The following is a 15,092-nucleotide window of genomic DNA, read 5'->3' on the forward strand; positions in this document are numbered from 1 at the left end:
TGGCTGTTAGTTACTGCTCTCTCAGGGGTGCAAGCAGTGTTTATCTTTCTTGGCAAGATCCTTCTTATGCATCATATAAGTCATTTTTATTACAAAGTGCAGAAAGTCTAAGGTGCAGAGCAAGCAACAAACTTTGATGCATAGAACACAAGACCTACTGTACAGTAAGGCAGACACCGAGGTTCATGCATCACGCAACATTTACAACTGTATGGGAAGCACCTCTGCTGTACTGCAAACTGAAACTATACCAGTACCACCTGAGTGCTAAGTGTCTAAAAATACTGAGTGTGAACCATCAAATATATTTCATTCCACTCAGGCTCCAGTTCCCCTTAGCAACCTGCATACTTTGATTCTTGCTAAGGGTTTGCCATTGTGGACACAGAAATCCAAGGTTGTAATGTGTCTGCAAGGATCACACACTAGCATCATTTGAAGGTCAGAATTTAAACTCTCGACACCCATTTGGGCAACCATAAAATCTGAAGGTGCTCTGCCCAGAGATATGGTGCATTTTTAAAGCCAAGTGGAGATGTATCCCTGCCATTCTTCTGATGATGATGTTAAGTAGACTTTTACATATGGCTGGATCAAAGAAGTACATTTCCAGGATAAAGCCTGACATGCCGGATGTCAGGCTTTGTCCCTCTGCTTCCGCTCTCTGTTTTGCTGTTCTCAAAATCCCTTTGCTACTTGAAACAACGATCTTCTAGCTAGCAAGCTACACGCTAAAGATAGCAAGTTTTGAAGAAAATATGAATCGTGCAACAAGGCAGGCTTGCTTGGTTCTTTTGTTACCGTTTTGGGATCATTTGGTGGGGATTGCTGTGGACGAAGTACACACAGCGATGCACAGGAAAGAGCAAATGACGTTCAACCATGTAGCCAGCTAATTTAAATAGCTTGTGTTACTGTGTAACCGTTAACTTCATTTAATATTTCATCTGGCATTTTATCTGTTTTTTTTTTTTTTTTTCTCCTATCCCAGAATGTATGTGTGGTGTAGACAGATTTTACTTCACAGCACTGTGGAGTGAGGGCTGACAATTCAAGAATTTTTTTTTTCCAATTGAACTGATTAATTGCAAGTTCATGTAAACTAATGCATGTCATCTACTTAACTGAGGCTCTACTCTCGCATATCGGTTACAAATTGAAATGTCAAATATATGCTCAGCGACCTGTTGACTATGTCAGGGTCTTTTTGTTGCATTCATTTCTTCAACATCTTTAGTCTTTGCATTTTACTCCTTTTCTTTCACCAAACCCACTAACAACACTATTGGCCTTGGAAATGTGTAGACAGCCAAGCTAATCTTTGCAAGATCAATGTGAGTGGTAGGGAGATTAATAACTTTATAGGGAATTGGAAAAAGAAAATACCCACACATTTCTAACCCTATTCAAGTTATGCCTTCAAATGACATGACATGGTCAAATAGTGCTGGCAAAAAAATAAATTAACAAATGTTATTAAGTTTGGCATGCACTGGGTCTGCCCCTGTCTGAGCACTTTTTTCAGTAACGAGTAATCTAACGCGTTACTATTTCCAAACCAGTAATCGGATTAAAGTTACTTATCCAAGTCACTGTGCGTTACTATTTGTCATTTTCCTTTAGTAAAAATATATATTTTTGCTTTCTTCTTGTGTCTCGGGGAGTGACGAATGCGACAGCTCACGTTTTCAGCATGTGGACAGTTCATGTGTACCACGCAGCGAAACAAACGTAAACAACAATGGAGGGAGGAGGGAGATGCACGTTTCCTAGCTGGAAATACCGTCACTATTTAGAGTTTGTGTCAGCTAAAGACGGAAGCATTAAGGTCGGTTGTACACTCTGTGCTGGTGGCGACTACGTCAAATTTGAAGAACCATTTGGAGTCGCAGCGCTGCAGTCAAACTTACAGAGCAAGTCCCAGCAGGTGGAGCGAAGCAGAGAGGAGGAGGTCACCCACCACCCAAACAACAAAAGCTGGACTTCGGTGCAAAACCAGTAAGTGGGGGAGAGTTGAAGAAGTTGGTCTGGCAGTAGGCCTATGTTGTAGCGGAAATGCTGCCCTTAAACACAGTTGACTCGCTCTCTTTCTTGCCATAATAAACCAGATCCTACCACCGGCAACACCGAGCTGCCTCACAGTAAACCGGTTGTCATTTTTATTTTGAGGCTGTAGGGGTGTTGTCGGCAGCTGTTCCATGTAACTAATAAAGTAACTTCTTGTAATCGAACTTCGTTACTTTTAAAATCAAGTAATCTGTAAAGTAACTAAGTTACTTTTTCAAAGTAACTGTGGCAACACTGACTGTAGCTGTATGCCTAGGCTGCTGAGATCATTCAGCTGCACAAAAGTCCACCGCTCCCTGTTCAGATGCACCAATCAGGGCCGGGGGTCTAACTGCGAATCAATCACTGCTCGTGCAGTGGGGGGAGGGGCTTAGGAGACCGTTTTGGGCTTTAGCGGAAAGGGGGGAGGGACTGAGAAGTTGTCGATGTTCCAGTATTTTGGCTAAGTCCTGGATCTTCGCAATCCTACCTATGGCACCTTTTAATGTACCTTAAACTAAATACTTCTGGAAGGTAATAAAGCATGAATTGTCTTACTTTCAATCAATACCCACACAGCCTCTCAGGATGCCTTGCGTTTTTGTGCCCTAAAAGGTGCAAAACGTCTAATTCTCAAAATCCCATAATACATCAAATGTATCCAAGAAGTAGGAAATGTGATTTAAAAAAAATTCTCCCTTTTTTTTCTTTAAAAGAGTAGGAAGAATCAACAAGAAAAGGAAGAACAAGTTGAATTTGGAAGGTTTCATGTACAAGCACATAAGCAGGTAACTCGATGGATCCATTACAATAGATGCTAATGAAAATAAATCTGGTGTCACCACAACTTATGAGCCAAGCCCGCCTGGCACCGAGTCCTGTCTGACTCCTCTCTCTAATCTGCCTGTCTTCTGGTCAATAAAGGACAAGCTCAAAGGCAAACAGAATGACCACTGACACTTTTTTAATTTTGTGTTGTAAACATCCACAGCAGCAAATGATCACTGTCTGACAGGAGAGTGCAAAGCAAACTCTTTTTTTTTTTTTTTTTTTTTTATACATATTAGAGAGGAAAATAAAACTGAATTTCCTAAACTGTCACAGAGCAAAAAAAACATGTTTGATATGTGCAAATATGATCCCGTCTTTGCTGGCACAAACTGGTTATTTAAAGAAGTGAAAGCTTATATGTGCATTAGAACATCAACTTGTCCGCTTTCTGAAATGAACTAAATTTCCCCTGCTTGTCAGAGAGGGGGCTTAGTTTTCTTCTTCTTGTGTTCTCGAGGAAGAAATACATTTTCTCTACTTTGGCCGTGTTCTTGGTTCATTTCATCCCTTGATTGATAACAAGTTTACAGCAACAGAAATAACACACAGGGGAAATCAGACGGGCTACAGTGGCTATCAGAGAGAAATTGAATGTGCGCAAGATTATTCTGATCCACTTCCTGCTGAAATGATGAGCGCCTTGAGTGGGGATCGCTGCCAATCAAAGGCACGCACATCAAAGCGCCGCACTCTCATCTAATTGGTCGACAAAGAGAAGAGGGGTATGCGTGATTTCTGTCATGCTCACAAATAGACATCCTGTCCGGAAGCGGCGCTGCCTGTACACCACCAATTACCTGAGGCAGTGTATTGTCAGTGGGGCACCCAGTGATGAAACATGTGGGTTGGCCTCTACTTGTAATGTTGCTGAGTTGCCATAATTGATCTCCCTGGGTTTACATGTGACGACTCGCCAACACTTTTAATGAGGCAGGGGGAGATGAGTTTGACTTGTACGTTCAAAATAGCGGTTTCGATCCAATTACTCCCCCATTTACTACTGTGCCATTTTATCTGTGATGCCGCACAGTGAGAAATTCCGTTTTCAAACACCTCATACAACAAGTGGAAGCCACTGTGGCAGCACTCGTCTGTGCGTGTGTCCTGCGTCTCTCCTTGCATTGGTGCATTAGGGCACTCTGTTTTGGATGGAGAGCTGAGGCTTCACACTGTGAGCAAATAAAAGAAGCCTCGGCGAGTCCACTTAGTCCTACAGAGCTGAGTGAACAGATGGATGGACACTCCACAAGCTTGTGGACAGAGAAACGTTGTTTTTGTTTAGATGTGGAGGAGAACTTTGACCTTATTTTGAGCCTCTTTTGGCCACCCTGTTTACGACTGGGACCACTGACTGAGCCAAAATGTCTTTTTACTTTGATTTGTTCTTCTTTATTGAAAGACTGGCGCAATGGTCTCACTTTTTAAACCATTTGTAAAATGATATAATATGATAAGAATCACGGTCTACGGCTCAACTTTCAATGGTCATCAGGTTTCTGCGGTTTCCTTGTTTTCCTCGATTCCTGCCGTTCAATGCGTCCCTGTTTCCTGTATCTACTGGAATAAATGTCAAAGGGGAACTCTTTCACATCAGTATCAGTTTAGTAGTTATAAAGACTATGACTTGTCCTGTGAAAACAGTTGTTTGTCTTCTCTGGCCCTGGAGGAGCTTTGTCAAAGTCTAAGAAAATAGCCCTTGATGATGTCATAAGGGATATCTCAGGCTGGGTTTAGAGAAGCCTGCATTCAAAACTGCATGTGGAGTTAGAACAAAAAACATAAACAAGCCTTACTATGCTGTTATACTAAGCTGGGAAGACCCAGTCTGTGCTGCCATTGCTTGCCAAACACATATCGCACAATAATGTTTTTATGTACAGATGGAGAGTAGTAACATACATATACTGTACAGTGTATACGACAGACGATATGCTAGTGATGCTTCTCAACCAACAAGTTACTACAACAGCTTTGAAAACTTCTGAGTGGTATTTTGAAGATATTTGGGTTCTGATTCCACAAGATGATGTGGGGATTATCACAAATTGCGCAGAAGCTGATGGGGACAGTTAACCATTTGTTAGCTTGGCTCATTGGAATGTACATTTGTGCCCATAAGAAGTGTTAAATAATTAAGTATGTATACAGAGAGAAACTCCATTGGTATACTTGGTAAATTAGAGCAATTGGCACGTAAAAAGACAAGATAAAACCAATTGTAGATTAAGTTTTAATGTGCTCACCTGTAGCCCCTTCTGTTGGTACGGTCATCTCCCAGACACTGATCACAAGCACCATTACTAGTAGAGCCCCTTTACTTCCGATCTGGGTGTATGGCTCACTCATCCTGGGGAAAAAGAAAGAGGAGTAACCATGAGCAGGGAATTTATTACAGTGGTAGTTTCAACCAATAACATTCTTACCTTCGGAATAGGTCTGGGCAATATATCAATATTATATCAAGTCGTGATATGAGACTAGATATCGTCTTATGCAATATGGCATAAGTTGTCTTTTCCTTGTTTTAAAGGCTGCATTACAGTAAAGTGATGTAATGTGTCTGAACTTTACTGTACTGACTACTCTAAATGTTCTATTATTTTCCTTTAACCACTTTGACATTATATCCACAGTATTGATGATTACTTATGTAGATGTAATTGTGAAAATATTTTGTTAAACCACCAATTGTCAACCCTACAATATTGACATTGAGGTATTTGGTCAAGAATATCCGGATGTCCAGCCCTACTTCGGAACAGCATTATACAAGGGCTATAGTTACTAGAATAGGAAGAGAGTGCTGCTCCACTAGCTCACAGTTTAACTTCACAATAGCTTAGCTTGTCTGAATGCATATTTGCTTGTATCATGAAGAGATACAGGCTTTTATCCTTCTTGCTTTTCAAAACAAACTACAGCTGTGAATGTGCCCAGGATCACTGTCTCCAAATCCTCTCTTGTTTCCCTCTGCACCTCCTCCCAACACAAGGCTCTTACAGCAGTAACATGAACAGAAGGTGAAGACCCTCTGCTGCCCCAACAGGCTTTGATAAGCCTCTCTCGGCTCTACCGCAGAGCAGGCCGCAGTGGCTAATCCAGCCCTCTACAGTACCCTCTCCCCTGCACTCCCTCTCCCTAATGAAGTGGCCACACTGCGTACACCATCTGGCACAGTGTGTTATCATTGACAGACAGCGATCCGATTTCAAACGGGGGACGCAGGAGCGCTGCGGTAATTACTGGAGGAGGCATGATATCGTGTGGCGTGAGCGTACAATGTTACAAGCTGCGTTTGCGCCTTATTTGCCGCCTCATATCTGCCTGCCTCATCGACGTATAGATTGGTCAAACCTCATTGGGGTTCTCAGATTATTTGTGTAATTAAGTTTATTTTGGCGAGGCGAACATGACCTTTTGCCCAGATTTTCCCAGTGTCACACAAGAATCATAATTGAGTGATTGAGTCGAAATGGCACCGACAGGACTCGCATGCCTAAGATTAGAAAATAAGATGTCTATCATCAAGACATACAGGCAGTGACAACATAAACACAAGGAAAACAATGTCTCATACTGACTAAATGCACATATAAAAAAAAAAACCTTGCAAACAATTGGTATTTTTGTCTTTTAACTTTTCTGAAATGACTTGAGAAAACACCAGGTAAAGACAGACATACTGATATTTGGGTCTCTGAAGCATGAAATCCACTTGTGAATGTTTCTCATTTCTACATCTATTGAGAATTGAATTAAAATTGATATTTAATGTTGCATTTCATTTGTTACGGACTTTAAAGAGAAGCTTGACTCTGCTTAGTTGTCTGGCATCCTCACAGTGAAAGGAAGGAAGAATTGCACTTCAGTTGCACTTTAACCCTGTTGTATTTATATTAGTGATGCAGATTTTAATTAATTAATGTTCTGAAAGTGTGTACTTTTATATTTATACTATAGTATATATTACTGCATGAAATTCTTCAATGGGTAGGTCAATCTGGGACCAAAAATCAGTTTCCTCTGAGTCTGCAAAATTGAGGGCCTTATGTAGGCTTTTTGTATTTTATTGTATGTCTTTTTGTCATCGATGCAAAATCAATTGCCCTTCAGGGACAAATAAATTTGAAGTTTCGACCAATCCTGGCCAAAAAATTGCCCATCGAACCGCAACTTGAAGTATTTAAGGTTAAAGAGCAGAAAAACTGGTATTGGACTAACCATATGGGCTGATTCCATCGTTTTGAATGTAACAAGTACCTTTACACAAGTACTGCACTAAGTACAATCTTGACTACATTTATTTGACGGCTTATGTTGCTATTACTTTTTGGGTTAAAAAATGTCCATACAAAATTAGCTTATCATAGCAGAGCTCAAAGTTAGTTTAGCTCATAATATATTAGGATTGGGGCAATATGCTTTTGTCCCTTTTACCATACATGGGTGCCGATTCCATTTGTATTGCAATTTTCATTTATTGCCATTCTAGAACTATTGTGATTTGATACTATTGGGTATTGTGATTTTCTTTTCCTTCTTTAACAAAAAAGTTGAATAATACAGAGACAATATATCATGAGACGGTTCCAAAAAATGAATCGTTTCCTAAGAAGTGGAAGAAGTCAGTCTGATATTTATTTAATTTGTAAAGAAGTACATAACATGAATTTTCTGCTTTCGCTCTGTTTAGCTGGAAACGGATATGATGTAGTCACTGTTGGCCGTACTGTATAAACAGAAAATATTTAGGTCAATCGCTGGTAAAAAAAAAAAAATAAATAAAAAATATTGACTCTGTAAAAAAAAAAAAAAAAAAAAAAAAAAAAAAAATCACAATACATACGTGAATCGTCTTAGCTGACAAGATTTATACCACTCCTATTTTGAGAGTGGAGTCTGACTGCTCATAAAAGACAAAAGACTTTGTCTACATAAAAGACTTAGGTGATCGCCTCAATCAGATGGCGTGTAGCTTAGCAGTTATCGAGTGTAAATGACGGACGGCTGGTTAGTAAAACGTTGTCAGATAAGCAGTTTGTCATTATTACTGTAACCCTGCTTTCCCCAACCTGCTTTATCTGCTAGGATTAGGGATATTCTACATTTCTCAGATTGCTCACTGGCTATGCTGGAAATATCATGTAATTTAGCCGCTTTCCCACAGGAAAAAGAAAAATACAGCAAACCACTACATGGACCCAACTGCGCTTTTATGGTGGATTTTTCCATCAGCAACATGACTCTAAGATTGGTAGCTTCACGCCACTTAGCAGAGAATTCAAAGGTAGCTGGAGAGACGTGTGGAAGGAGACTCAAACGTTGAGTGTGATGGCAACATAATGGTCAGGTTTATGTTGTGGCTCAAATGGACCTGCAATTTTACTTTTACTTGAGGTACTTGTATTAGAGCAGTGGGTGCTAATGTGCACCTTCACGGCAACGGATTTATAGCCGCTGTTTAGCCGAAGAATTGGTGTGTGTGTGTGTGTGTGTGTGTGTGTGTGTGTGTGTGTGTGTGTGTGTGTGTGCGCGCTTGTGCCATTGGTGACAGAGTGCAGGCCAGAGCACTACAGCATCATTTGTTGGGTGCTGTATAAGGGTGCAATTCTATAAATGACATCTCATTGTCCCTGAATGTGCTGTGTTGTCATTGGTGCGGTGTGCTTGGCAGAGCGAGGCGCTGAAGATTTGTTACAGTTAGAGGCCATTTTACATTCTGCCCTTGAATTGGAGGTCTTTAGCTACTTTGGAGAAATACAACAAAACTGCTGCATGAACCCAACTACCTTCTGTTTGAGTTACATCCCCATATTTTCTTAGAAGTAAATGTCTGTTTAGCTGCTTTCAACACAACTAGATGATCCAGCCTGTATTCTGTACATAGATGTCTGGTAGCTCTTCTCTACGTTTCTTCTAGGTTTTCCAAAACCGTTTTAACTGTATGATTCATATTATAAAAATGATTTTATGAGACAGTTTTATGATCTTTTACTTCAATGCTTATGGTTTGGTCAGGGAGCCTTATCATGGTTAAAAAAAAAAAACGTGGACCACCTCCAGAAACGATAATCCTGTGCTCCTCATTTAATGCTGCACTAATTAAAATGTTTATTTTACCAATGGATTAAATGACTATGTGTAATGTGCAAAGGGGCACTGGTAATGACAAACCCATAGAGAATTATCGCCAGACTCTGCAGTTTCTCTCAGCTCCACAAGGCGGTTTAGCATTTATGAGCTACCTGTTTTGGTTTTACGGCCTGCAACTACTGTCAGCACTGTCTGACGTATTTAATATCTATATCTATCCATCCATCCATCCATCCACCATCCATTGTACTCTTCCTGCTCCGCGCCAAACGGCAGACAGACATTAGCAACTAGCTACTGAACATAGTGGAGCATTTAGCAGCTAGATATTTCTCTCAGGAGTTGGCAAAACCCAAACCACAGCTCAAAGGAGAGTGAATATTGGAGTTACATTCATTAGGTGGCCAGAATTTGGCACCAAATGAATGCTAATATTGCTCTGTGTCTGCTGGATGTGTAATAGGGTCATTATTCGCTAACATGATCTGCATAACGACTTCATGCAGTGATATGTCAGTGTTGTAAGAAAAATCAAATTAAATCGATGAATATAACTTAGATAATGTGGAAATTAATTTTAATTCTGCAAATGCATCAGCTCCAAAACATAACTCCCCCTAAAATCACATTACATGTACGCATGGGCTAAACCAAGAAGATACAATTGTGTAATTGAGCCGTTTTCCCCTGCCTCCAGTTTTTATGCTAAGCTAGCCTAACTATGATTTGACACTAGCTCTGAACTTGCACAGACATGAGGCGGATATTGATCTTCTCATCTCAAAAAGAAAGCATTACCAAAAATGTTAAATAATTCCTTCAAGTATGATCAGCTCTAGCATCATGGGTTTATTAAAATATTTCCTGGAATTCCATTAGGCCGGAACAATAACGATAATTCTCTCTGTAATAATTCCTCTGGCGTAGCATTGTTACAGGTTGTATTTGTTTATTGTTTATGTTTTTTTATTATTGAATAGTGGAGCTTTTCATTGCCACTGGGGACATTATATTGCAGTTTTTAACAAAGTTTCAAACGGGTGTTTTGGAACAAAAGAAACTCAGAAACTGTCTACCGTGGTTGGAAGCTTTAATTGTTCATTTTAGTCTGACAATACTTTGTATAATGTATACCTTTAGTCACAGAATAAGCCCTGAAGTGAAAGACATTAAGTATGCAGATATTTGCCATAAGCATGAAACATGAGGTTTGGAGGCTTGCAGATGAAAAACGAATACTAATAAACAGAACCTCAGATGAAATGTTTAATTGACTTCTGATTTTCTGCCGTGCTTTATATGCAGTGCCTCTTGCCAGCAGAGACGTAACATTTTCCTGTCTACAGTATACTGTGCTGCACTTGAGGACACTTTCAAATGCAAATGAACACCTTTAGTGAGTTATAATGCATATTCTTTTCAATGGTGCCACCTCAGTAGTTCTCCTGGATGCATGTGCTCGAATGTATCCAGAGATTGGACTTTTATCCCTTTTGTTATGAGTTGGCTCTGTTGTGCGGCGTATAAGTCAGCGGTGTAGATCATCGGATTTCCTTTCAAGAGTACAAAGTGAATTTGTTTAAAACTGAATGAAGCAAGAAATCCCCATCTCTGACCAAAAACTCTGATCGTCTCAGTCGTTTCGTCCTGCCCTCCCACTCCCTCCCCCTCTGTGAAACAAATTGAATGGCAGCAGACCAAAGAGTCTGTGTTAAAATAGACTTCCACTAGAGGCTTGACCTTGGTGAGCGGACACACTGTCTCTTTTCTAAAAGACTCCTACACTTACAAAAATGAAAAACACCTTACTGTAACAAGCAGAGCAAATTCCCACCTCAATTTTGTCAAAATAAATGGCTGCATTTTTATACTGCAGTAATGCTGCCAGTGCCAACCTTGTAACTCTCATGTACTGTAGCAGTAATATCCCTGCACTGCAACCACCTCATTACACCCGTCCACTAATAAATTATGAACAAAGCAAATATTTTAGCTTACTTTGATTTTCTGTTAATAATGCAAATACATTAATTTTCTTTAACCGTGTTTTCAGTACAGTACAGTCACAGTATAGATTAAATTAACATTATTAGGCAGTTTGAGTTTTCACTGATGGTTTTCTTAGCTGCAGAAGAAGAAAGAAAAGAAGAAGAAGATATAATGGAAAAGTTTTGACAGGGCAAAGTGCAGCTCTGCCCAGAGTCTACTTTCAGTTTATTGCTGTCGATGGAGAAATAATAACACAGGGTTTACTGTTGCCTAGAGACACAGTGAACAACCACCAAGCTTGACACTGTGCCCAATGTTTTTTTTTTCTCCTGAACTGACAGTGAGACTGAACAATACATCAAAAAAAAGTTTCAGATTATGTTCCCTTGTGTTATGTTCCCTTCTTCTGAGCCTGGCGGCGATATTGGGGCCTTTTCCCTTTAGCTGCTCGTTAGCATGCTACCTAACATGTCTAGGGCTTATCCACTTGTCCTAATTCTACACTTAAATGGTAAAGAATACTATGTACTGTAGCAGCAGCAGCAATGCAGTATTATGGCATTAAGTAAAAAGGAATAAGGTGCTTAATAATAATAATAATACACTTTATTTATGTAGCCCTTTTCTTAACATGGTTACAAAGTGCTTTCCAGAAAAGCAACAATATCCTTCTGTGCTCACAGGATATATCGTAGGAATATATAATATAACCGCTAATTGAAGCTTCATTCAGTATGTCCTCCCCAATTTCAAATTTGAAAATGTCACAAATATAAAGCAAACTGTGTACTTTCAAAATATTTTTTTTCCTCCTGAATTATTGAGTAGTGAGTAGCTCCTGTATTACAATTCTGTATTTTATTCTCGGACGAAAGTATTACACTAAAATAATATTTGTTTTATTAGTAGAATTTATGGGAATATTTGGTGTACTTTATTTAGCCATTTTTTGATTGAATGTACATACTCAAAACCTAGAATTAGCAAGTAGGTAATTAGTTGAAGTTAGCGTTATATGTTTTACTGCTAAATTAGCCTCATGGTCAGGCAGCCAACGCTTAGCTCATGTTATTACGTTAGCTTACTTTTCTCAAGCTTAAACTCAGGTTGTTTTGGAGTAGGGACCAGGACTAAGAATTTCACTGTTCTATAGTAACCTACATTCTGAAATAAAGTTACCCTACCTTGCTCACCAGCTAAAGTTCAGCACAGCCGCACTATGAGCTAACTCTGTTTCCATTGTCAGATATAATAAGCTACCAGCCATTTTACACAGATTTTCCATGACAGAGAGACTTGGCTGGTGGCACATTTCTGATGTCTCTACACATGATGTGTTTGTATGCACAGGCAGGTGAGAGCTTAACAAAGATTTAGAATGAATACTGTTTTCTGTTTGACAAGAGCTGACGCCTCAATACTGGCACTAACAGACAGTACATAAAAGGATAATTTACCTTTTTAGCTAAGATTCCTTAGTGAAGATTCAACCGGAAACAAATTCACTGTATCAAATGTCTACATTATGTAAAACATCAATAGGGAAAGATAAGCATCCTAAGTATATTCATATACAGTCATGCTTTTGAATAATGTTACAATGTAAGAGGAAGGTATAATATAAAGGTGTAGTATTTGATTTGGCAATGCGGAACACTCCAGTAAAATGTAGTACTGTGAGTAGCTCCCGGTTCTGACCTCTTTTCTCATTATTGTCCCATTTGTGTCACTTATTTTCCTACTTTGATGGGCTTACAGAAAGCTTCAATACTTTTCATTAGCAAGTAAAGGACTCCATCGTCCTTGGCCTATTAATAATAAATGTTGTATGCAATGGAGAAAAAACAGGGGAATTCATTCTTCACCTGCTTTCTGCACAATGAGGAAGGTGGTTGTAACTCAAAGGCATTTCTACACCATGCAAACTTTGTGTTATACATTTTAAAAGGCAATATGTCATGTACAATGATTTTCTAAGAGACAATGATTGACCAGTAAAAGCTGATAAATGTTACAAAAATGATTTAGGCTGTTTTTAACCTTATTTGCCCAAATTAATTTATAGAAAAATAAATTACTGGTCATATGGTCACTTACGCAAACACAGCAGGTGACAAATATAATGTTTAAGATTTTCAAAAGTAGGCAGTCTGGAAGTCTGATCAGCTAAATAAAACAACTAGTGAATTCTGATTAATTCGGACATAAAAGTCCAGGCAATCCTCACAAGTGCATTGGGTTATAAAAGAATGTATATTTACCAAGTAAGACACTTTTTGTTTTTTAGTATGGATAACACTGGATGTTTCTGTTCACTTTTTGCATTAATGCCTGGACTTTTGGAATGTATGTTCTAACCACAACCTCATTTGGAGGACTTCATTAGCGAGAAACACTGTGCAGTAACATCAGTGAACTAAATGTCATCTCCTCGGTGTGTGGTGGGTGGCGGTGGTGACAAAGTTCAGCGATCACTGGAGAGTACAGCTTTCTGTGGACAGAGAGCACAGTGTGTTGTTTCGAATTGTTTTTGTAGGAATAACCCTGTTGGTCAAGTACAAAAAGGGACAAATGGGAAGTTAAAGATCCCCTCCAGACATGTTTGTCAGACACAATATGTCTCGAAAAACGTCCAGTGCACAGTATTTGCACTGGAGGCTTTATATTTGTTAAGTTTAAAAATGAAATCCGTCGTCTACACGTTTTTGAGCGGAGAGAGACTTTACGTGTCTCATGTTGTGAGAATGGGAAGCGCCTCCTCGTTTCAGACAGTTGAAGGCTTCTAACACTGGCGTATGTTCACCATAAATATCTTGCCTGTAAAGCAGCTTTAGCAGTAAACCCTAATGTGTTTTTACTTTCCTGCCAGTAATCATTTTAAAAGTGTAAGATTCAATTTGCACATTCCCTCAATTGGAGGAAGATGCTCCCTTGAAATGCACAAGCCAAGTGTGTAATCCGCAGTATCACAGAGATTGCAGGGCAGGCGGAGGGAGTTTTACCAAACCATAAAAAGCTGGACTTTCCTTCTCTGTTTCAGCAGCTGGATTCGATACAGGGATTACCCCCCCTCCTCGACCTACCCTCTCCTTCCCCTCCATCTCTATCTCACTCTTCACTTGGACCGTGACAGAGACTGTCACCTCGGACAGCTGCAGGGAGCCGATTGCTCCGTCGCAGAACAAACATCGCTCATTCGCCAGAACACAGATGTTCCCTTCTGACAGTTGAAGAGGAAAGCTTTCTCAACCCTGTCACGCCAAACAAGGGGAGTTTGCCCACTCTTTGTCACACGCTCTGTGAAGCATCCGCCACAAATCCTGCTCAGTTCACTTCATAAACAAGACAAGACAGCTGTCAGGGCCGTGTTGATGCATGAACTTAGGACTATAAAAGGAGCCCCGCTTTAGCACATTGTCCTGACGACTTGCTAATCAAATCATTATACACCAGCCTGCAGCGAGACCGAGCCACTCCGCCGTGCGATACACAATCCAAATTCTGTCATAAGAGACTGTGAGTGGCTGGGCTCACTCCTCAGGCCTTCATGGCTCACTTCTGATTTGCTGCTCATATCTGATTATTTTTTGGATGACTGTTCGTTTCAATTCAAGGATGTAATCCATATCCCAAACAAGGGTCTGACAGCTCTGTGAAATATACACATGCTATAAATGAGTCTTTGTGTCTTTGCTTCACCCACTGGTTTCTAACCCATTTCATTTGAGTCTTTTTTTTCAAGTTTTTTTTTTTCTGAATCTCCTCCAATCACCAATCAAAGCTTTCCCGTTGCTTCTAATTGCAGTGTCTAGTTGGCCTCTATGCTAATGTTTCTCATAAATGATGACTCTGTGAGATCTTCTTTGGATTTCAGCAAGCAAAAAGCATTTGATTCCATCTGGTTCTGATCAAAACTGCATAATAAAAGTGACGCCACACAGCTTTTTTTCTGCTGATTGTGAAATGTAGTCACATATGAGGGAAAAACCTGATTGGGGCCCTTTCAGCTGTGGCGTGAACAGAGCCCGGGCAGGGAAAGGCCTTGATTTCAAATTTGACCATAGAAGAAGCCGACGCAGAGCAGATATCAGCGTTGTTACCCGACACTGACGCTGAGTGCCCTTTCAGAGAGT

At 39.9% G+C, this 15,092-nt stretch overlaps 1 protein-coding gene and 1 long non-coding RNA gene across 9 annotated transcripts in view; one reads left to right on the forward strand and one right to left on the reverse strand.

Annotated features, from left to right (window-relative positions):
• The window catches only part of LOC114549897 (uncharacterized), a 116,330-nt gene that overhangs the window by 56,216 nt on the left and 45,022 nt on the right, over nt 1-15,092 (forward strand). The window contains exon 3 of one of the 7 annotated variants that reach the window (XR_003691614.1): nt 14,000-14,827. The exons of the other annotated variants lie outside the window; for them this stretch is intronic. This is a non-coding gene — a long non-coding RNA (uncharacterized LOC114549897). Of the gene's footprint in view, nt 1-13,999; nt 14,828-15,092 lie in introns of those variants that run through there. 7 annotated transcript variants of the gene reach the window in all.
• The window catches only part of LOC114549896 (protein FAM19A2), a 70,492-nt gene that overhangs the window by 24,057 nt on the left and 31,343 nt on the right, over nt 1-15,092 (reverse strand). For both annotated transcript variants that reach the window (XM_028570210.1, XM_028570209.1), the window contains exon 2: nt 5,121-5,224. In XM_028570210.1, coding sequence (XP_028426011.1) covers nt 5,121-5,223 — 103 coding nt within the window. In that variant the 5' untranslated portion in view covers nt 5,224. The remainder of the gene's footprint in view (nt 1-5,120; nt 5,225-15,092) is intronic.

The sequence above is a fragment of the Perca flavescens genome, chromosome 23, assembly GCF_004354835.1.
Source record: "Perca flavescens isolate YP-PL-M2 chromosome 23, PFLA_1.0, whole genome shotgun sequence".
Classification (NCBI taxonomy): Eukaryota; Metazoa; Chordata; class Actinopteri; order Perciformes; family Percidae; genus Perca; species Perca flavescens.